The sequence below is a fragment of the Sphaeramia orbicularis genome, chromosome 22, assembly GCF_902148855.1.
Source record: "Sphaeramia orbicularis chromosome 22, fSphaOr1.1, whole genome shotgun sequence".
Classification (NCBI taxonomy): Eukaryota; Metazoa; Chordata; class Actinopteri; order Kurtiformes; family Apogonidae; genus Sphaeramia; species Sphaeramia orbicularis.
The window spans coordinates 46,273,438-46,298,375 of NC_043978.1; the positions used below are offsets into that span (position 1 = coordinate 46,273,438).

A 24,938-nucleotide genomic window follows, 5' to 3' on the forward strand; every position below is an offset into this window, starting at 1 on the left:
ATTAGCTTTTGGCTTCATCAGCACTTTCATCCGTTTTTTTTAGGGTGCTTTTAAGTAATGGCCAGCACACAAGAGCCCAAACAAAGCCGTGGGTAAATACAACAGGGGCGGAGAATGGGCTGCGTACAAATCAGACCTAATCAAAATCCCAGCGTGAACCGAGGGACACTTGGCAAACAATGGCTGAAACGCTGTGACAAGACTCAAAAACTCTAATAGAATTGCTGCTTTTAATTGACTTTAGTCTAATATTGTGAAGAGCGCAGGAAAATAAAGAGATGGAGGACAACGCTGAGTTTTGTGTGCGGATAAAACCACAAGGAATTACCTTTAATTTCAGCAGTTTAAGGGGTTGTTCTTGATCAAGTACTCTGCCTGGAAAAAGACAAAAACAAACAGATGATCAGGTTTGTCCTCAAAGGGAAAAATAGGGTGAACTGAATACTTATTTTACCAGGAAGTCCACTGGATCCTGTGGTTGGACTGTGCAACATTCCATCAGGCCCTGGGTCAGAGTGGGCATGATGTGGTTCATCAGGTAGTTCCTCATCGGGGCGGACTGGGCCTCCAGCAGATCCTCTTCCTGCTGTCGAACCTCCTGCAACTGCTTGGTCTGAAAGAGACATCATGAGTCCAAATAGAGCAGAAAAAAAAAAAAAAAAGAACTCAACATGGATGAATATTCCCTTTCTGCAGTTAGATCCTAATTTTAAACTTCAACCTTACAATCACATCATTATAATTTCACACAATATATGTACAAACCTATTTATGTTTATTGTTTGATTTATACTGATGTTTGTCTCGTGCATATTGTCCAAATTGCTGTTCTAATTTTGTTTCAATAGGTGTATATCTCATAAAGGCCCAGAGCTGCTTTTATAAGAGATAAGATATGGCTTTATTAGTCCCACAAGGGGATATTCCAAATACATTAATCTCTCTATTTGACCTTTCTTATGTGATTTATCAACATTTATTGTACTATTATGTCCTATATTTTGTGTTTTTTGCACGGAAAATCAGGTGTTTTCCCACATTTAATTTACGGATCATGTAGATGTTCATAAAAGCTCAGATTAAAGTTGAGGGTTATTACATCTGAACCAGAGAAAACTGAAGAAAACCTGACGTTTTCTGTCAAATCTATCAATAACTGAACATAAACCCAGTGTGTCCATCCACTGTCAGTGATCCAACTCCATGGGTTTTACTGGTGAATCAATGTTGTGGAAGATGACGGTGTTTCCACGGTAACTACGGAGCCTCTGAACGTCTAAATGGGCCATATCTGATGACCATGAAAAGATGACAAACTGTATTTTACACCAATTATTTACATGGATTGATAGGATTAGTGGATTAACAGGTATTAAACAGTTGCATCTGTAGATGGTTCTGGTCAAAAAGTGTGATGCAAAAGTTTTTTTCCTGAATTTATTTATTTTTTATGGAATGTCCTTTGCAGTTTTTAATTTTTAAAAAAAATATATATATGTATGGGCATATACAGTATATATCTGGTAGTATTGATAATTTCTTTCCTTCTACTTGTTATTATACTCGCACGGACCAACTGTAATCCCCTGGGATTAAAAGTATTCTGATTGTGATTTGCCTAAATCTTACACACTGGACCTTTAAAGGAGTGATATTTAGCTTTTAAATGTAAATTATACATTTTAAAACATTTCTCTGTGGTCTACATAAGCTGTAAACACTATGCTTGGGTCTGAATTCTTCATTAATTCAACTCCACAGGTTCATCTTCAACCCTATTTCTGAGTAATGACACCAGAAAGGTCGTTTTGAGCACTGGCCCTTTAAATGCACATGAGCCACTTCAGACCCCACCCCCTCCAGGATGTTGGCTGTGCTGCTCTGTCCCGTTCAGCGACTTGTGTTTGTTAATACAACCAACAACTGAACATTTTAGGTAATCGGCTCAAAGTTTGGACATATTTTCAGTATGGACTACAACCACTGCTGCTGACAATTATGTCATACTCAGAGAAATGTTTGACGGAAGTCTTGACCTTATATGTGCAAATGTGACGTAACTAGTTGTAGACGTAACAAATGAAGCAGGAATTAAAACAGGTTGTAGAAATCCACTCGACTTTGCCAAAATGAACATAAAGATGGCTTTGCAGCACCTGGAGGGTTCAAATTCAAACTTTATGAACTATTAGGGTCCAAACACACAAATAAATGCACCAAAGACTAATAAAAGTGGGTTTAGCAAAATATGACCCCTTTAAAGCTCACATTTGCGCATTAGTGAGTGTTGTTTAGGTTGAAGGTGTGAAGCTCTCCGCTGATGTGTACTCTGGGTCATCCTCTTACCCATTCCTCCCATCTCTGAGCCCTCTGCTGGGCCTCCTTCGTCTCCCTCTGCTCCTCCTCTGCCTTCTCCTGAGCCTCCTGCCTCATCCTCCTCTCAGTCCTCTTTTTCTCCTCCTCTTTCACCTCCTGGATACTGGTGCCGTAGTTTCTGGGCTGGCCAACCGTGTCCAAGATCTTCTGGATCAGGAGCAGACAGTCTGGTTCACCGCTGCTGGTGATTTCTGGAGACGACAACCAAGGCAGTCAGCGATTAATAATCTGTACAGAAGATTATTTACACATCAGAGAATCATCTATATCAGCCTCTTTATGTTCGACTCCTTTAAAGAAATAAAGAAGTGTTTTCCTAAGGTTGTATCTACCAGCTCCAACTGTCTTTGTTGTCATTATTCCATCCGGATATCCTTTCTGTGAATGTGATAACTATTCCCCTTTAGCACCAACGTAGGTAGACGCCTAGGGGAATAACCCTATTGATTTTAGGTGTTTCATGAATATTATCATTTGTCCAAATGGTGGCACTTCTGTAGAAAAATCTGTTTTTTGGACATTATTAATAGGTATAGTAGGTTAGTCAAGCTAAAATTTGGTTTATATCAATCATCCAAAAATATCTATCCTTTCCTTATTACTCAAACTTTAGTTAATGTCAGATTGTACATTGTATGTAGATTGTGTCATTTGTTTGCTTTATTATATAGCAGAGGATTGTGGGGATTTCAGGGATATACCCTTGCTGTTGGGGGCCTCGTTATAACCTGGACTCAGTATTGACCAAGATGAGTGTGATTTAAGAAAGCTATGAAACTTAAGAAAACTAAAGACCCAAATTTGCAGAACTATAGAATAGAATAGAATAGAATAGATCATTATACCAGTTGTATAACAAAATTGCAGATGGTCTTTACCAGTGACAGTGCACTTACATCTAAATAACACAAAATATGCAGATATATTTCTAAAAAATATATATAAAATACAAAATAGTGTGCAATCGAAAATATGTCCAAATAAGAGATATGCTGTATGAAAGGGTAACATTTAAAAAATATAAAAGTAGTATAAAAACATGCAAATGTAAGAGTATATGTAAACATACATGTACCAGTGGATAATCATGAATCCACTATAAATGGTAGTGGAATAATCCAGACCTATCTCCAGGGATCTAGTGCTCCTCTGACAAAGTGTGGAGATGGGTCTGGATATACAAGACTAATCAAAATATAGGAAAAAAAAAAAAAAAAAAACCACTGGCAACATTATGACACTGTAATATCCATTACATAGGTAAAGAAGGACCCAACTAGGTGAGTTTAGGTACATAATTGTTGTTGATGTCAGCACATGAGTGTATATGTGGAAGACACGTGTACTGGTTAAAACAGACGTGACTCCAACAGACTAACGTGATGATGCAGTTAAATGTTACGGCGTCATGCTTCCTGAATTACCCATGTACAGAGGAGTGATGTCCACCTCGTCAAAGAAAGTGGCTACAGTTTCATCTTGCATATTATTCTCTCTGTATCTTGCCAGTCTTTGCAGGAAGTGTTCCTGGTGATAGTTGTTCTCCTCCACTAACTTCTCCGGCAAGTTCATCACCCGATCCTTCAAGAACGTGTCAGATGAATCCAGGAAAAACACAAACTCTGCAGCACACACAACAACAACATCACAAACATTACAACACTCTAAGTTTAAAGTGGACCTGTACTGGTCATGTTTACAACATTAATTACCTCCGCCAGGATGTACTGTGATCACTTTGCTTTGTGTGTTTGTTTGTTTGTTTGTTTGTTAGCAACTTCACGGGAAAACTATTCCAACCATCTTTACCAAATTGTACCCACAGATAGGCCTAGGCCCTGGGACCAACCCATTAAATTTTGGGCCAAGTAGGCCAAAGTTCAAGGTCACAGCAAGGTCACAAAATCTACAATTTTCCTATCTGTCATCACTGGGCAATTTTTGAAAACTTCATAAAAAATTCAAAACGACTCCAATTAGCCTCCAATTTGATCCACCCGTAGCTTATAACAATATCTTGTAGCTGGCACAAAATTGTCCACATCCACTGTGGAATGTGGACTCTGTGGACATTTCAATTTAACAATGAAAATCCCATTTATGACGCATTTTTCACTATAACTCAACAAATATTGATTGGCATTTAATGTAATTTGACATACACATGACTGGTACCAAGCCTCAACTTTTTCTGCTGTATGGAACAACCTTGAAACTGTTTAATTTAATAAGAAACAGTAGATCCACACATGCACACTGTTCGGGGTGCTTGGCGGAGGTTTGCGTTCTCTGAACACTAGTTGTGTTTTGTATTTTACTTAATAAGCAAGAGAGATGCAAATTCAGCAAAAAATCACCATAAATGCACCACACTGGACATGAATTACAGGCGTGAGCAGAACCCATGGGGAGCAGCCAGTCAGACAGAAGTGACGTACCTGATTCCGGGTGATTGAGTGCAAATAAACAAGCAGCAGTCAGTGAGCAAGACTGAGTGGAAAGCATGAGTTCCTGCTTGTTGTTTATGTAGCCATAAGCTTTGAACTCCACCACTATCCTAGAGCAGGGGTGTCAAACATGCAGCCCAGGGGCCAAATACGGCCTGCCAAAGAGTTCAGCCTGGTCCATGGGATGAATTTATGAAATGTAAAAATCACACTAAGACATTAAAGCTCCGTATGACTTTCATCACCAATTTTTCAGCAAATCTGTAAAACCCGAGTCATAGCCTAAGTATCACGATAGGCTATGACTGGGGTTTTACAGATTTGATGAAAAATTGGTGACGAAAGTCATACAGAGCTTTAACATTCATTTTAGTTCAGGTTCCACATACAGACCAATATGATCTCAAGTAAAATATCACCATAACAACCTATAAATAATGACTCCAAATTTTGTTCTTGGTTTAATGTGAAAAAAATCATTATGAAAATATTTACATCAACAAACTTTCCTTTAACAATAAAATGTGAATAACCTGAAATATCTCAATATTAACAACATTCTGTTGCTAAATGTTTTGTACCTTTGTAGATTTGTAATGCATATTTGTAAATGATTAGGTGAGGCATAATATTGTTAAAATTGTAACAGTTTTTTCAGGTTATTCACATCTTTTTTGTTTGGATAGTTTGTAAATGTAAATATTTTCATACTTTAATGTTATTTTTTTGCACTAAAACAAAGAGAAAAATTTGGAGTTATTATTTAGAGGTTATTTTGTTAATACTTTACTGGTCCAGCCCACTTTAGATCAGAGTGAGCGGAAAGTGGCCCTGAAAGGAAAAGAGTTTGACACCCCTACTTTAAAGGCAAAGATGATTTAGGGAAAAAAAGAGGGAAAAGCCCTCCACACTGTCTAACCTGGAAGGATGCTCTTGTCTGATGATGTTCCATCCTCTTCTTCACCTTCCTCAGCTAAAAAAGACAAACAAAAGTGAGCCAGAGGACACAGAAACTCATCCAGTTAAATCACACACACAAATGTTATTTTGACATGCAGTGTAGTAGGAACCATGTGTGGGTGTGTCTCACAGTCAAAAAGCTCTTTGGCTTGTTCATAGGTTTTAGGAAAACCATCCAGGACAAAACCCTGGTTTCTACAGGGGTTAGACATCAGCTTATCCTTCACCACCTTCACCAACAGCTGGTCATCCAACAGGCCTGGAGGAAAACAGAACATACGATGTTAAAAACTTTTGCATTTATTCTTTGCACCACTAGATTGTTTTTTTTGTTTTGTTTTGTTTTTTTACAGTGCATTCTGTTGAAAGTGATGTAAATCTTTCTCAATCTTTGACTGTAATTACTACCTCATTATTTCCAGCATTGACTGTTTATGTGTCAGAATCTAGTGTGCACAATTTTAGACAATTTGTCTTGATTTTTTTGAGTGACTTTAGATTAGATTAGATTAGATTAGATTAGATCAGATCAGATCAGATCAGATTAGATGGACCTTTATTGATCCCTTGGGTAGAGCTGATACCGAAAGTACACATATAAGAAATAAAATACAAGAAAATAGTAATAACAACAGTAACTACAAAAACAGTATTCCAGTGAGAAGGAGTATTGGATTTAATTTTGGATATTCTAGGTCAAAGATCAGGTCAAAAATGTCCTAAAATAATAATGAAAAAAAAAAAAAGTGATGAAACTAAAAAATATGGTCCATTTGGGTTCAGTAAATTTTCAACTGTCTTGGGTCGACTGTCTGGATGTTTTCTTAAATAATTTTGTGTTATATTACACATGTCCCTGAGGCATTCAAGGTCTTTTATCCTTTTCTCTGTCTAGATGATCCCAAATGGCTTCTACACTTTTTATATTTCTCTTTCTTATTTTTTTTTGCAGCTTTGTTTTAAACACTATTTAAATATATGCTGTATATTCCAGTTGGACATATACTGAGACTACAACAGAGACTTAGAAATGCATATGCGTGGTCATGCAAAAACAGCTGAGCTAAAGGCTGCTTAAGACAGTACTGTATGTATAGCATAAAGATCAAGTAGTACAAAGAGTTTTACCATAAAAAGTTGAAGTTGCTAAGTTACAGAGGTATCTTTGTACCACTATCTTCCAGAATGCAAAACAATGTCTTAAGTGAATTTGTATAAATTATGTTATCTCCATGAACCCAGTGCGGTTTCTGGCAGCGGTGTGTTGTTCTGGGGAATTTCGCTGCCTTGGCAGAGGTTTCTAGTCTTTGAGTTAAAACTGCTAAGTTTGGGGGGAAAAGAACAGGCAACATCCACAGTTTGTCCTCATGAAGTTGTAATAAAGAATTAGCGTAAGAGTTAGAGTAATGGCAGCTTTCATTTGGAGTCCGGTGTTCATTGTCCTGTCCTCATTTGATCTGAGGGGCCTATTATTTGTTTGCTTCATGGTTTAAAACATGAACCATTTGAGTCCCAAACAGCCACTAGTGACCTAAAGTATCTACTGATCTAACATGTTGAATACCTGTTGATCCACTAACCCTATCACTACATGTAAATTATTCTTTTAAAATGCAGTTTTTCAGCTTTTCAACAGCATCACATGTGTCTTTTTTGTACATTCAGAGGCTTCATAGTCAAAGTGGAAACACTGTTATCTTCTCCAACATTGATTCAGCAGTAAAACCCATGGACTTGGATCAATGACAGTGGATGGAGACACTGGGTTTATGTTCAGTTAATGGTAGATTTTACTGAAAAAGTCATTTTTTTTTCTTCAGTTTTCTCTGTTTCTGATATAATAACCCCAAACTTCAATCTGAGCTTTTATGAACATCTACATGATCAGTAAATTAAATATCGGAAAATACACGATTTTCACTGAAGAAATGTAAAATACAGAGGATAATATTATATTAAATGGTGATAAATCAAATAAAGGTGCCCTACCACACAAATCTATTTTTACTTGTATTTTTCAAATCTGTTAGGTCCATAGGTGTTTGTGTTATGTAGCGAATTTGAAAATGAACCTCTACCTCCTCTGTCTGCTATGGCCACTGAAAAGAAATGAGCGGAGAAATCAGGTCAATTATTAAAGCTGGTTGGCTAGCTGTTAGCCAATCAGAGTCAAACAGATTAACATGTTGAATATTCATAAGAACTGACGAAAATCCAGCTGAGTCTTCCAGCAGGCTTTCTATACCACGTTAGAATGGATGGAAACTCGGTAACCAAGGCATTTTTTACATAAAAAATGTTACAGAGTCCGTAGCAGAACTTCAGACATGACCACAAAAGTCATGAAATAGATGTGGCAGGGCACCTTTAAGAAAGGTTAACTCTACAGACAAATCCATTTGAGAAACAGTCGCAAAAGTAGCATTGGGTCTTTATGGGTTAAGAAGTGTACACAGGTTGTTCTAATGGCAGAACCTAATGAAGTGTTTTTCAACCTTGGGGTCGCAACCCCAAATGGGGTCACCTGGAATTCTAATGGGGTCGCCTGAAATTTCTAGTAATTGATAGAATTTGAAAAAAAAAATCACTAATAAAAAAATGTATGGTGAGTTGAGAGAAACAATCACAACACATAAAAGACATGTTCATTGTGGCCGGTTTAAGATGCTGCAGCTCTTTCATAATCCATAGTTTGAGTTCTTGTTTGTTCAGTATTAATTTGCTGCCTTGTAATTACAAGCTTGAAAAAAAATGAATAAAATAAAAATTTAATTAAATCAAATTAAAAAAAAAAAAAAAAGTAAAAACAAGCTGGACTGACTGTACATATCCTGACCAAGAAAAATAAAATTCTCCCTTTGTGCAGTAATCTACACCTGGCTTTTCTGCCTCCATCCATAATAATATACATTATACACACTAAATGTTGACTAAAATTAACGTTTATTTGCAACATAGTATTGCAAACTATTACATGATCAAAAACAAATTAATTTTAGCAAAAAAAAAAATTTCTCCATTTTGAATGTCTGGGGTCGCCAGAAATTTGTGATGTTAAAATGGGGTCACGAGCCAAAAAAGGCTGGGAACCACTGGATTAGTGGCTCAAATGTTCTAAAAAAGATTTTAGATAAGTAGATCCTTTTGGTTGGTAGTGGCTGTTTAGGTATTTGAGGGTTAAATTTTGCTGACTAAATAGACTATTTAACAAAATTAGTTTAGTCCTTTGATATTTATCTCTTTACTGATATGAAAGTAGTTTTCTTCATGTTACAAAAAGTGAAACAACTTTTTATTTATCAAAATGCCATTAAATTAAGATAGTCAAGTGAAGTGCAATGAAAAATTTAAATTCCAATGGACATTGAAATTCACTGAAGTCATTGTCCATATTGGGAACCACTGTTCTAATGTTTAAGTAGTGGTGTTTACCTCCATTCTGCTCCATACTCTCTCGTATGTTGTTCAGCAGCTCCTGGGCTTCTGCAGAGTCCTCATTCTCTGCATTCGAATCAGTGTTTTTCACTGCCTCCTCCTGGTGATGGGAATGGAATGGAAGGACAGGTATAGCCGTATTATACATATTTTCATATTCCTATGTATTAAATCATTGTCTGACATGTGAAACTTTCTGACCCCCCGAGAATTATTACCAACTGTGCAGCCCTCTCTGTTTCTACACCATAATAAAAATGCAGTGACAAGTTGGTGACAGCTAAAGAGACAGATGATGGTTTTCTTAACAGTGGGTGGTGACCAAAGTTGTGCTGAAACCAAAGTTGTCCAGCGTCAGTTAGACGATAAACAGCCAACAAAAATGCACCCAAACACAACTTATATAAAATAGGTTGTTTTCAGCTGATGTCACACACTGTTAAAATGGCTCTGGTTTGAGTGTTTAGCGTCAATCTAGTCAATCAATTTAAGAGACTACGGGGAGCTTTTATCAAGCAATAAAAGTGTCTATTACTAAGAGAGAAAATGCACGGAATTGAACATCTGAAAAACAGCAGGGGAACCTTTGTTTCAACTGCATTTTGTACTCTTCAACTCTGTGTGTACAATAGTAGATGTACAAAACACAGCAAAAACAACACCACTAAGATGTAAATCAGTTTAACAGTTGCACAAAAGACATACACACAGTGAAAACCACTTTTGTTCTTACTCTGTCCAAACTGATCACTAATAGTAGATGATTATTATAACAGAGCTACAACACATGTCATCAGTCTGTAATTCTGACACTCAGTTTTATTAATGATAATCAGGTTCATATACTTTGAACTGTTGTAGTGCTGGGTTTTAGACATATTTCTGTACATTGTTATTTTGCTACTAAGACATTATTATAAGAAGAATTACACAATATTTCCAACTTGAAATTAAAAATGAACAGTTTTTACTAGTAGTAGTAGTAGTAGTAGTATTGGTAGTAATAGTAGTAGTAGTAATAGTGGTAGCAGTGGTAGTAGTAGTGGTACTAGCAGTAGTAGTTGTTGTAGTAGCAGTAGTAGAGATAGTAGCAGTAGTACTAGTGGTAGTAGTGATAGTAGTAGTGGTAGTAGTAGTGGTAATAGTGGTAGTAGTAGTAGTAGTAGAAGTAATAGTGGTAGTAGTAGTAGTAGTAATAGTGGTGATAATAGTTGTAGAAGTAATAGTGGTAGTAGTGGTAGTAGTACTAGTAGTAGTAGAGATAGTAGTAGTAGTACTAGTGGTAGTAGTGATAGTAGTAGTGTTGTAGTAGTAGTAGTAATAGTGGTAGTAGTAGTAGTCGTCGTAATAGTAGTAGTGCTGGTAGTGCTAGTAGTAGTAGTAATAGTGGTAGTAGTAGTAGTAGTAGTAGAGACAGTAGTAGTAGTGTCAGTAGTAGTGGTAGTAGTAGTAGTATAGTAGTAGTAGTAGTCGTCGTAATAGTAGTAGTAGTAGTAGTAATAGTAGTAGTAGTAGTAGTAGAAGTAGTAGTGGTAGTAGTAGTGGTAGTACTAGTAGTAGTAGAGACAGTAGTAGTAGTGATAGTAGTAGTGGTAGCAGTAGTAGTATAGTAGTAGTAGTAGTAGTAGTAGTAGTAGTAGTCATACTAGTAGTTGTAGTAGTAGTAGTAGTAGTAGTAGTAGTAGTAGTAGTACTAGTAATAGTGGTAGTAGTAGTAGTAGTAGTAGAAGTAGTAGTGGTAGTAGTAGTAGTAGTACTAGTAGTAGAGACAGTAGTAGCAGTGATAGTAGTAGTAGTAGTAGTAATAGTAGTAGTATAGTAGTAGTAGTAGTAGTAGTAGTTGCAATAGTAGTAGTACTAGTAGTAGTAGTAGTAGTAGTAGTAGTACTGGTAGTGGTAGTAGTAGTAGTAGTACTGGTAGTGGTAGTAGTAGTGGTAGTAGTAGTAGTAGTAGAAAATCACTTCCACATATATTTTTCCTGTTTCCTTTGTTCCACATGTAGTTTTATTATTCTTTTCAGTTTGATGTGACTCACACTCATTGATTCTATGTGAGTTTGGATCCACTCACCAGTTTTGCGATGGCCTCAGAGATGGTGGGCTTCAGTCTGATGTGATGGAGTTTGTAGTGTTCACAGATCTGCTTGGACACTGTACTTTTCCCCACTGCTGGAGGACCCAGGACACACAGATGGATGGGCTGGACACAGCACACACCATGACATGTCTACTACAACCTAATGAGGACCTGCACCAGTTATCCGAATGCGTCATACGGGGACATGGATGTGTGCCTACCAGCAGTCCTCGGGTCCGCCGGTACTCCTCCACCACCAGGTCTATGTTTTCTACCAGACCTGCTTCACACAGCCAGGGAATGGACAGATGGTCCTTCAGGTGGACTGACTCCATCCGCAGGTTCACCGTCAGGGAGTCCAGCTCCATTACCTACAAAAAGGACATAACAGGATATAATATTACAATGGATTCCTTTCCAGGCCTGAGATAAGACAAGTGCTATTATAGTCTTGTGTATAAAGGTGATATTGATTTTCTCAACTATTTCTTTTTCTTTCCAAGTATATTTTATCATTACAGGATGGGGAAGCAAAATTTACAATATTTTGAGGTAGGGATTGAAAGACAGTGTATGACCAATTAGTTTATTGAAAGTCATGACAATTTATTTGCCACAAGAAAATTTACATAATAGAAAATGTTTTTATTCTATGTGTCCTCCTTCTTTCTCAATAACTGCCTTCACACGCTTCCTGAAACTTGCGCAAGTGTTCCTCAAATATTCGGGTGACAACTTCTCCCATTCTTCTTTAATAGTATCTTCCAGACTTTCTGGTAATAGTTTTGCTCATAGTCATTCTCTTCTTTCCATTATAAACAGTCTTTATGGACACTCCAACTATTTTTGAAATCTCCTTTGGTGTGACGAGTGCATTCAGCAAATCACACACTCTTTGACGTTTGCTTTCCTGATTACTCATATGGGCAAAAGTTTCTGAAAAGGTATGGATAATAGTGTTAGGTATGATTATGACATCAATATATGTTTGGTTTCAAAACAATTGACGTAGTGCCTGCTGAGAAAAAACAACTAAATGTTCATTCTAAATTCTGCTTCCCCACCCTGTATACATATTTTATATTATATATATTATACTTCTTGCACTTTAAGTGTTTGCTGGTAATCAGAGACAGAGCAGCTAAATGGAGTTCTACTGTTCCTGTAGCAAAAACAATATTCTATTCTATTCTATTCTATTCTATTCTTTTCTATTCTATTCTGTTCTTCATTCATTATCTGAACCCGTTTTATCCTCACTAGGGTCACAGGGGTCGCTTGGAGCCTATCCCAGCTACATAGGGGCAAAGGCGGGGTACACCCTGGACATTTTGCCAGTTCATCACAGGGCTGACATATAGAGACAAACAACAGTCACTCTCACATTCACACCTGTTCTGTTCTATTCTATTCTATTCTATTCTATTCTATTCTATTCTATTCTATTCTATTCTATTCTATTCTATTCTATTCTATTCTATTCTATCAAATTCTAATATACACAAACAAACATGTCTTTCATTCATTTTAAATGGTTAACCAACAAAAATAGCTAGTGATCATTTTGTGTCCCAGTCTTGTTTTTCAAAGGCGGCTCTAAAGTAAAGACAAGGTACTTTTAAAGGAATCACATACACTCATGTCCTCTATAAGGAAGGCTTCCTCATGTGGCTTCTTCTGGATCTTCCCTGGTCCAAGTACAGAGGAGACTGCCTGTGGGACAAACATCGGTAAATCATCAAAAACCACCGAGAATGCTTATATGATCATGTTTTCATGTGTTAGATTGATTAATGGTATATTAATGAGTAACTATTAGTTTTAGCAGATGAAACACTTCATTTGTCTTAGGTCAGTGGTTTCCAACCTTTTTTTGCTTGTGACCCCATTTTAACATCACAAATTTCTGGTGACCACAGACGTTCATAACAGAGATTTTTTTTTTTTTTTTTTGCAAAAATTAATTAGTTTTTGATCATGTAATACTTTGCGATACTATGTTGCAAATAAACGTTAATTTTAGACGACATTTAGTCTATATAATGTATATTATTATGGACGGAGGCAGAAAAGCCAGGTGTAGATTACTGCACAAAGTGAGAATTTTATTTTCCTTGGTCAGTACATGTACAGTCAGTCCAGCTTGGATTTACAAGGCTGACAATTAATACTGAACAAACAAGAACTCAAACTATGAATTATGAAAGAGCTGCTGCATCTGAAACCGACCACAATGAACATTTGAAAGCTAAACCAAACCACAGTGCTTCAGTTTCAGCTTCACAGTTTGTCACATCTTTTATAGATTGTGATTGTCTCTGTCAACTCATCATATATTTTTTATTAGTAAGTTTTTATTTTTATCAATTACAAGAAATTTCAGGTGACCGCACGTGGGGTCCCGACCCCAAGGTTGAAAACCACTGTCTTAGATGATCATTTTGCAAGTATTGTAATTTGACTTAAACAGGGTTTTTAAAAACACATATTTCAACTTTTAACAGTTAATTTAACCCATAAAGACCCAAACAGCGACTGGCGACCAAAACCATCTACTGATCTAAAATGTTTAATACCTTCTGAACCATTAATCCTATCAATACATGTAATAATTGGTGTAAAATAGTTTGTCATCTTTTCATGGTCATCAGATATGACCCATTTGGATGTTCAGAGGCTGCGTAGTTTCTGTGGAAACACCATCATCATCTACAACATTGATTCACCAGTTGGAGTTTGATAAATGACAGTGGATAGAGACACTTGTTTTTATGTTCAGTTATTGATATCTTTGCTTAAAAAATCACTTTTTCTTCGGTTTTCTGTTTCTGATGTAATAACCCTCAAATTTAATCTAAGGTTTTATGAACATCTACATAACCAGTGAATTAAATACAAGAAAATACATGGTTCAATACATGTGTTCTGGTGAACACAGAGGGTATTCAATGAAACCCCTCCATCCAATCCACCTGTTTGGCAAGTTCAGCAGACCTCACACAAGACTTTTTTTACGTGGGTATCTAAAACACAAAGTCTACACTATGAGACCTGCAACAGTCGCTGAACTGAGAGCAGCCATTGAAGGTGAGTGCACGTGAATACCAAGGGAACTGTTTCGTGATGTGTGTGATTCCATTGCCTTGTGTTGTCAGCAGTGTCTGGACCACAACGGACGTCAGTTTGAGAACAGGTGGTGACAAAACAATAAAATGATGTTTGTCTATTACATTTTGAAAATTAAATGAATTTTAATAAACACCTACTTCATAATTATTTAAAGTGTGTATGCATTTTTTTGGGACACCCTGTATACGTATTTTCTTTGTAAACGACTTAATCAATTGATCGTCCGTTTAATGTCGTTTCAATGTATTATAGCTCACATTTCTGCGGGTTATAGTTGATAGCCACAACAAGATGACCAAAGCCCATTCGATAGAAGAGACGGTTACAGCTGCTGACGGCATGGGGAATTCTTTCAAAAACAAAGTTGTCGCATCTGTTTATAGCGGCATCAATGACTGCTGATGACGTAACAGGTCTGGAAGGGTTGTATTATTTGATAGGGGAATATTTCAACCCCTAACCCTTGCAACTCCGTTTCAAGAGGTAGTGCCAAGTGCAAGGGCCAAGGGGGAGGGGGCAAGGGGTGAACTGGGATTGGGCCTGGGTCTTTATGGGTTAATGATCAGATGGTACACACCTTAACAACGTCCTCCATGGTGTTGTTGGAATAATCCACAGCTAGCATGTAGTACATCTCCGGCTTTTGTTCAATCACTTTCTGAATCAGACTTACAAACAAATTCACACACACACACACATAAAGTAAATAGTATCTTCTTGTTACTTGCTGAAATGACTGTATGTGTTCTTGTTTGGGTTTGTGTATATATGTGGTAGGTACATGTTTGTGTCTGACACCCACCATGCTAAGTCACTGATGTGAATCATGGGGACAATGTTGGAACCGTCTCCAAATACAGGTATTTCACGTTCTTGTCCCAGCCACGACGTCTAGTAAAAGACAGTATGAAGGAGGAGAAAGAAGGCTGATGTTTAGGCTCAGTAAAATTACTATGTTACTGTATAAGTAGTTTTAAAAATGTAAAGTGAAAATAAAAGCAAAGAAGTATTATCAGCAGAATTTATTTCAATGAAAAATTAAAACACTTATTATTTGTATAAGCTTGAGCAGGAACAGGGGAAAAATACTCAGAATTACTCTCCCATGCTTTGGAGGACTTTTCCTTTTCTTTAATCCGGTTAAGAAAAAGTAAAAGGTATAAATTGTACTTCAGATAAAACAGTTCCACCTCTACATTCTGACTGAGGAGTGTTCACATTTTAAAATTTTGTTCTGAGTTTTGATTCAATTCAACACAGATTTATTTATAGAGCACCAAGGCTTGAGTTTACTGGTTGAATTTTATTTCTTTATTTATTTCTTTATTCAAGGATCCCCATTAGTCTCTATCAAAGTAGTGACTAGTCTTCCCGGGGTCCATTCCCAATATTAAAGTATTACAATTTATATATTTACAAAGCGCACACTATGATTGTATATGTAACACAAACAGGATAAAAGAGGAAATCTGTGGGTTTACAGCAGGTTCAACATTCTAATGTCACCTTTACTTCTGACAGGTTAAATCAGCTCTTAAACAAACTAATTATCCATGAAAATGTGTCTGTGGTAAAAGATAAGATGGACTTAGACTTAACCTGAGACTTTCCCTCTCTTAAACCATCAGCATCAGCTGCTTTAGTACATTTACATTCAGTGATATTCTTACATTAGCTGCTGACTGTCTACTGCACTTTATTACAAACATTATACTATTGCCATATGTGCTGCTGTTTTGATCTATTACTCACCTCAGAACCGTTACTGTACTGCACTACCACTGCCATTATAAATACACTTTATATTCTGTTATAGTTTATTCTTTATATCTATTATTTATTCTTCTTCTATTATTGGCTGTTTTATTTATTTATTTATTTATTTAACCTGGTAAGTTAGTTGACAACTCATTCTCATTTTGAATAACGACCTGGTTTTAATAACAGGTGTGAGAGAAACAACTCAGTTCTCTGTATGTCTTGGTCATCTACTGAAATGACAATAAAATTTTTTACAATCTTGAATCAGGCTTAAGTTTTAGCTTATGCACCAAAACAAAGATGGAACTAAACTCAGAAAAAATGGTGGATAAAAGGGAGGAAAATTTAAGGTTATCGTTTAAGAGAAACTCCTCTAAAGAGCTGGCTAAAATGGCAAAAGTGTAATAATAATAATAAAGTGGTGCCAGTCAAAACAAACCCCGCCCCTTGCACATATTATAGCTTATTTTGGCATCAATCCAGCTGATGTCATCATGTCTATGCATGTGCTGACGTCAGCATATCAGTTGCCTCTATATATGTGCCAAGTTTGAAGTAAATTGAAACAAAATTGATGTTTTAATAGACATGTGAAATTTCGCCCAATATAGGTAAATGGGAAAAAAAAAAGATTTAAAAAATGAATAAAAAATTTGAACTTTTACCTACTGTTCCCAAAATGTAACCACATCTATTCTGGGTCACTGGCAATCTATAAACCCAGTTTGGTATGAATTCAACCAATAGTTTTGCTGCTAGTGTTAACAATCAAACAAACAAACTGAACCAAAAACAATACTCCCTGCCTCCCCTTTAGGAGGTGGGGTAATAATAATAATGGATTGGATTCATATAGAGCTTTTCTAGGTGCTCAAAGAGCTAGAATAAAAGGTCCCTTTTCTGTTCTGCAAAAAAAAAAACAACACACATCTAGTTCTATAACACACCTGTTAGTACATTCATTTATACAACTATTGATATATTACCTTGAAAAAATAATGGAAGAGCTGCTCTCCCATTCCATACTGCAGTCCTGACACCACCACGTAGGTGGAGAACAGAGCTCGGTTCTGCAAAGCCAAACCACATAAAAGGTGGTATGAATTAATCTGAAAGTTTCGATAGCACTTACAAATTTTAAACACAATAGCTACTGTCACAGTACTGTGGCATGAAATATCAGTTTGTCTATTGCCACAGAGCCAATCAAATGATCCCATTCTGCACTCTGCTGTCCCAGTGGCTGATTTATATTCATCAAAAACCTCATGCAATTCCTCATATGAGCCAAAATAGTTGCCACGTTTCATATTGTTTGTCTACATGCTGAAACTGAAAGTGTGAATAGGCGCACAAACCAGCTTCTGGTAACTGGTACCATAGCCTTTTCCTGTAAACAGATAGGCCCATTGCATGTGTGATGCTTATTGCCACAGTACTGTGGCAGCAGGGGGACATGTTACAGGTTACCTCTAAACATGATATAACGAGGGCACTGATTGGCTCTGTGGTAATAGACTAATGAGAAAGTAATCCCACAGTACTGTGGAAATCGACGCTTTGAATTTTAAAACAAACACTAACAGTTTTTCCCTTTTTCACCACCCTCTTCTCTACGTCAGTGTGGGCTTTGAAGTTGGGATGTGTTCTTCGTCTCTGTAAAAGCTCATCTGTAAAAGGCTGATCAGGATCGTCCTGTAAGAGAACACAAACAAGAAGGTTAATCATGACCAACATGAGTAAACATACTGGAGAAAACAAGACAAGTCATACATTTAACACTGACAATTTTCTAAGGGTTATAGTTACTGAAAAAGTCACACAGTTAAAATGCTCCTTATAATTTTGCAATTGTCAGTAACAATAATATACATTAGAATGATTAATCAGTTAGTCATTTGTAATAATTAATAACATTTCTAAGAAACACCAGTTTTAAATTTGAGACGGCGCTTCCTGAATTGCTTGTCTTCATTGCCTCTCCGTTCTTTTTAATGCTTTCTTGTTGCAGCTGCAAACAAACTACATCAACACAATGATTTTATTTGATCCAAAAGTGAAAAACAATTGAAAAGTGAACTGATTTATGTCGTGGTCTGTATTTTCTCTTTCCTCAACATAGTAAACATGTATTTAACACTGAAATGCATTCTGGGAGTGGCAGGTAACTACTATTTCAGTAGTCCTATTGTACCTTTAACCATTTTATCAAGTATCACATAATTTGAACAACAGTTGTTTTATTTCATACCAGTCCATGTAGTTGTAACATTGACTACTGGCCTCATGGAATTAGAGAAAGCAACTTAACATAGTTCTTATAAGGATCCAAGGACTCGTATAACATAAATGATATCACGATAAAAGGGATGGTATGGATGTACTCACAGCATCAACAGGTTTACTGCAGGCCCAGGTCATCACTGTGGACATGAGGATGAACATCTTCGGTCTTGGAAAATGGTCCATTTCACTGTGGAGAGCTACAACACAACACAACACAAGAAAAGTCATTTCCCCATTTATTCATATGGTACTTACATCTACATGATAACATTTTTACAGTTAAATTACATTAGCGTCATGTGGAGCTGACAGATAACTCCTGCATATAAAGCAGTGTATTAATAAAAACAAACAAAATAATAATAAAATAATTTCAGTCAACTTAAAAAGATCTATATATAATGAGATAAGTTTTCACAGTTTTCAATATGGAACCATATGAGCTCTAGAGTGGAGTGATGTTTGATGCTTGGGAGAATGCCCTTGAGCAAAATAAAGCAGTGCTGAGAACAGAAAGATGTACTTTATTCAGTGTGAATAGAAAGACCTACAGCATGCAATCTGTTTCATTGCTTTCCTGCAAATCTGCAAACATAATAACAGACAAAACATTTAGTTTGAAATCCTGGTGATATTTTTACGAAATACATTTTCTGCTGTTTTGATTATACTTTTAAATATTTATGTGAATATTGTTCCCAAATTGCAGAAAATATTACATTTCAGAGCAAATCAATATTGCAGAAAATAGTAGACTGGCCAAAACCATGGAAGCCAACCAACCCAAAGTGAAGAGTGGTATGGAAAAAATAATACTGTACTTATTTGTCCTCAAAATAATAAAAGATATTTTCAGGCGGTCAGTGTCTTTGAGTATAATTTTGTATAATCACAGTTATGTCAATTCACAATCTGGATAAAAATACCCAAAAAATTCCACATGAAGTGCAACATTAACAAGAGGACAAACTGGTGTTCTCTTTAAACAAACTGAAGAGCAACTTTGACAACAAAAAATTAACCAAATTATTTATTTTAGGACAGAGAGCAAACTGTTTAGGCCATTTTGTGTACGTGCGTACGTGTGTGCAGGGTGCGATTTGTCGGGGGGATGTTTTTGTTCTTGTTTTTTTTCTTTTGGTCGGAGCCAGGGGGGTGGGGGGGTCCATTACTAACGTAACTAACACTGGTGTGAAACGAAAGTGAAACTTTATATTCTTTCAACGTCCAACTCCGGGTTCTACTCCTTTGTTATACAGTGTGTGTGTGTGAGACAGAGAGAGACAGACAGAGCTAGTGTAAGTGTTTTAGAACTACTGTAGTTCCTAGGGGCCAAACGTCTGTCTTATCACCGTCTCTTTCCTCGTTGTTGTCTTTCACCGGGACCTGAACTGATCCAAACAGGACTGTAATGATGGTGGAGGGTCTCCTGTCTCTTCCTTCCAGGTTCACATCATATTTGTTGTTTTTTTTTTTTACCTTATATCAGCTGCTATTTCGTATTTCGGGTCAATGTGCGCGTCCTTCAATATGTCCGTATGAAACTTGCACGGATTTAAAGTTCCGCATCAAACAACGTCTTTCGTTCCTTTTTCTTTTTTCCTCAACATACTGTGCCGTTTCGGTACAGCTGTGTACCGAACCGAACAGGTGTGTACCATTACAGGCCTAGTAAATACAGTCTTGCATGGTTGTGTTTTCTTATACAGTAGCTTAAGCAGACTTGCGAATTATGGTTAAATCATAATGTTAGCCCTGTGATATAGTCATTGTGTTGGTGGGTAAGGCCCTTGGCAGATGGGTGGACGTGTGTGTGTGTGTGTTTGGGGGGGGCCCATCAGGACTTTTTGTGTATGGGCCCAGAATTTGGTGTTACGGCCCTGCATGCAAAGATATATAGAATACATGTAACTTTCCACTACAAGAGTGTCAGAAAACTAGAATAGTGAGACATGCCTACCTGTAACAGCCCAGCAGGCTTCTTCCACCTGATCGGCATGCTGGGTAATGTTGTAGATTATAACGTCACAGTCCAGCAGTTTTATAAGAAGTTCATCCCTCTTAGGTTTCTTGCAAAGACATGAAAAACACATTAAAAAAAAAAAAAAAAAAGTCCCAGTGTTAAATGAACCTATCTGTATATTAGCAGAATCCTTACAGAGTACACCTCCAGCACATGTGGTTTCTCTTCCTCAGACTGTTCACACACACTTCCAACTATCTGGAAGGCTTTGTGTCTGCTGCTTCCTGATTTCATTAATCTGTCCTGCTCCTCCTCCTCTGTCTCCGTGTCCCCCTCAGACGCTTGAGCCCCGAAAACACATTCAGACAAGAACTGCAAAGGAGATGGAAATGAATATGATACTCCAGTTGTACACATAGTGTCATTCACCTTGTACATAGTAAGTGAAAAGTCATGCTAGGCTTCTTTGACAACTAACCATCCAGTCTAGTCTGGAATTTCACTTCTGACATTTCACAATAAACAGGCTTTACCTTGGCTATGTATTTAGACGCATACGAGTCTATGTTGTTGATAAACACACGTATGGGCGAGGGTTTGGTTGTGTCCATCTTTTGCTAGGAGTTAGTCGAAAGTTCAGCTGTTAGCAAGAGCTGTTGGTGTCCTGTAGCCATAGAGATACATGCGCGCTCGTGCGGCCCCGCGCGCGGCCACGTGATCTCCCATCCCACTGGCAGAAAATGAATGAATGAATGAATTCATTTTAGGTTTGTGCATTAATCATTGCACTCAGTTTAATAACTATAATAAGCATAAAAAACAAAAAAGGAGTAGGCTGGAAGGAAAAGGGTCAGTGCATCTTTTAGTAACTGGATTTTCTTTTCAGAGACAAAAGAAAAACTAGTGGTTAACTGATTTTCGTTTTATAATAAAAGAATTGAAATTTAATTTCAAGGCATTTTTCTTTTTCAGTGCCAAAACAGATAAACCAAATTTTAAAAAGCAGACTGATTTTTGTTTTCGCTTTCTAATTATAAATAAATAAATAAATAAATAAATAAATAATACCTGACAGAAATGGAAAAACAGACCAAAAACGACTTTTTTTTTTTTTTTTTCTCCATTTTCTGAGTCAAGATGTTGTCATTTTCAAGGAAAGGTCACAGAGAGGTTAAAAAAAAAATTTTTTATAATTAATTTATGTCTCTTACTTGCTAAATTTTTCATTCACAAATGTAAGTTCTGTAACACAAAACCAAATTTTATTCATTTTTTGAAAGATGTTGAACTTTAAAGCTTTTAGATAAATCTGGAAACAAAAATTCTATAAAAACCATCAGTATTTGTTCTGATTTGGACACTGTATTATAATAATTGTATAATCCTTCCCCCTGACAAACTTGTTATTTTTTTTGCTGTATACGAACCACCACATGCTCCAAACATTCAGGGTCCGAAAAGACCTGCTCCCAAAGGAAAGAGAAAAACAAAAGGTCACAACGTGTTCAGAAATATATGACTATGTAAAATACATAAAGGGAAGACAAAAATAAAAACAAAAAATGAGCAAGCATAACTTACCTACACTTGCAACACTGTCCATCACATAAAGCTTATCAAAATATTTTAAACTACATTTTACCTCACTGGAGATTAAAGTTGTATTTCATTTCATAATATGAAAATGGTATTTCAACTGAAATGTTACAAAGCACCTCTTTTTCAGAGATGTGTATTGATAGAAAAATTCAAGAGTGACAAGACACAGAGTCGCTGGATTCTCGAATCAAAAGAGTTGAATTGCAAGGAGTCAAGTACGTACAGCAGGTGCAGCAGCTGACCGACTAACTTAAAGGATTGTTGTTTCTTACATAGTGTATATGTTCTAATATAGTCTAACATTGTATTTTTGATAACATTTCCCTCCTGTTTAGACTATTTCTAGTTCAATATAAAAGAAGCATTAAACAAAATAATTTTTAAAAAAATAAAAAATTCAATCATAACAATAAAGGCGTGTGATTCATCTGATTAATGACTGATAACACTGGTCAACAACAAATTTATTGTTTAAGTTTTTTGAGCTGATTTAGGATAATTTTGGTGTGCTGAATCCAAAAATCACATTAATTTTGCTCAATCAGGTCAACTTTCTGAACTATGCTACATATTGGCTTTTTAACATTTTTTCTTACATTTATGGGCATTTTCAAAATCATATGATGCAAAATTCTTTCATATTTCTTGCAATAAACGAGTTCTGAAGATTTTACTTTTGCCAATTTATGATTGTTTTTTTTAATATTACAGGTGAATGAAATGGCTTCGACTAGAAGATCTTGCAAAAATAAGCCTGACGTATTCTGCTACATCTGCGGTGAATACACCATTGTACCTAACAGGAATCAAGTCACAAGTTTCATAAAGTGTGCTTACCGATCTTATTTTGGTATTGATTATTATATTTTGTGAGAAGATCAAATTTTTCAAAATCAAATTAGCAAAAAAACCTGACCTGATTGAGAAAAACAGATGTCATTTTTGGATTTAGCGGTGCAAAATGGTCCTAATTCAGTTGAAAAAACCTAGACAACTTGCAAAAAACATTTCTTTGTAACCCAGTGTAATAATCAATAACAATACAATCAATGACATCATTAATAAAAGTTTTAAAAAAATTCTCATATTATATGTGTATATGCATCAATAGCAAGCATGTGATTAATAAAATGGCAACTTAGCAAAAGAAAAACTTAACCATAGGCACCAACATATTACTCTTCAGTTAGATTTTCATAGTATGCATTATAATTTGTTGACTTCACTGTCATTGAGGACTCAGTTTCAGCTTCAGTGTCAGTATCATCAGGGACATAATCATCCTCATCGTCATCATCATCATCATCATCATCATCAAATTGGTAGATCCTCACTTTGGTGGTAGCGGCTTCAATCCAACAGAGGATGAGTCCCCTAATGCAGAGAATACAACAGCAGCCTCATACAGCCAATTAAAACAACCCCCGCCCCCACAGAAAGCATCAAAGACTTTATCAGTCCGGTCCATCAACCAACCCACCCCTCAAACATCCCGGAGGAGGGGTCATATACACCAGAGTTCCTAGCCAGGTCCTTGGAGAGGGACGTCAGACCCTCTAGGGCACAGATGTCAAACATGCGGCCCGGGGGCCAAATCCGGCCCGCCAAAGGGTCCAGTCTGGCCCTTAGGATGAATTTGTGAAATGCAAAAATTACACTCAGATATTAACAATCCTTTTAATCCAGGTTCCACATTCAGACCAATCCAATTTCAAGTGGGCAGGACCAGTAAAATACTATCATAATAACATAGAAATAATGACAACTCCAATTTTTTCTCTTTCAAAATGTAAATATTTTCATGTATTTACACTAAAACAAAGTATGATTTCGCAAAAAGTGTAAATAACCTGAACCAATATGAACAACCTGAAACGTCTTAAGAGCAGTAAGTGTAATTCTAACAAGATTCTGTCTGTTACTAAATGTTTTGTGTATTTGTAAATCCACTGTGATCTGTAAGTTATAATGTACATGTGTAAATGATAAACTGAGGCAGAATATTATGAAATTACCCTTATTTTTTTCAGTTTGTTCATGTTATTCACATTGTTTGAGAGGACAGTTTGTAGATGTAAACCTTTTCATAATGTAAATTTACTTTTTTCACTCTGAAACATAGAGAAAAGTTTGGAGTTGACATTATTTATATATTATTATGTTATATTGTTATATATGTTATGTTATTTTACTGTTTCGGCCCACTTCAGATCAAATTTAGGTGAATGTGGCCCCTGAACTAAAATGAGTTTGACACCCCTGCACTAGGGCCCTGGTGATGCTGCCATCAGGTGTTGTTTGGAATGAAGGTGCAATGGAATGAGCCAAATTTTTTACACCACTTTTCTCAGCTACAACATGTCCTGAGCCATACAATTCTGCCAGACCATCAGAGACGTTCCGAGCTGTTCATCAGTTCCTCCCACAGCGTCCTTGATGTGGTTCATGAACCTCTGTTGATTGTAAATACAGAAAATTAATGCAATCAACATTCTTATTGATCGTGGCCCACCAGAATGAAGAACATTCAAACCCACCTGTGATCTGATTCCAGGTCTTGAACTCTTCTGGGACCCCCTCCGGGAATGCCAATGGCGTCGATGTAGACATGAAGGTTGAAGAAACCCCCTGGGATGGAGATGAAACGTTTGAAGTGAAGGAGCATCTTCTGAACTCCTCCTCGTGGTTCTCAGATGACCTTGGAGAGACCTGTAACATCATCAACAGGAAACAGCTGGAAAGGCATAAAGAGGTGGATCAGAGGGCAGCTCCCCCGCCATTTCGGCAGTAGTTTAGGTCTTAATTTGGAGTCACCGCAGAGCCACCAGAGGTCAACCTTGGTGGTGTTATGATCAGTGAACCACATGAAGGAGTAGTTGCTGTTGTCAGAAGTAATATCAATGAG

General features: G+C 36.7%; 1 protein-coding gene across 1 annotated transcript; it reads right to left on the bottom strand.

The window, feature by feature from the left end:
* Positions 1-326: 326 nt before the first annotated feature.
* On the bottom strand, positions 327-21,062 carry ak7b (adenylate kinase 7b). The gene is made up of 18 exons (XM_030126467.1): positions 20,968-21,062; positions 20,630-20,806; positions 20,432-20,540; positions 18,574-18,668; positions 17,770-17,880; positions 17,172-17,255; positions 15,227-15,315; positions 15,002-15,092; positions 12,931-13,008; positions 11,517-11,666; positions 11,290-11,418; positions 9,216-9,318; positions 5,914-6,042; positions 5,743-5,796; positions 3,801-3,998; positions 2,347-2,567; positions 455-613; positions 327-375 (listed from the first exon to the last, which is right to left on the bottom strand). Exons 1-18 carry the CDS (start codon positions 21,043-21,045, stop codon positions 337-339), a joined length of 2,094 nt encoding a protein of 697 aa, XP_029982327.1. The 5' UTR covers positions 21,046-21,062; the 3' UTR covers positions 327-336.
* Between the last annotated feature and the right edge of the window lie 3,876 nt (positions 21,063-24,938).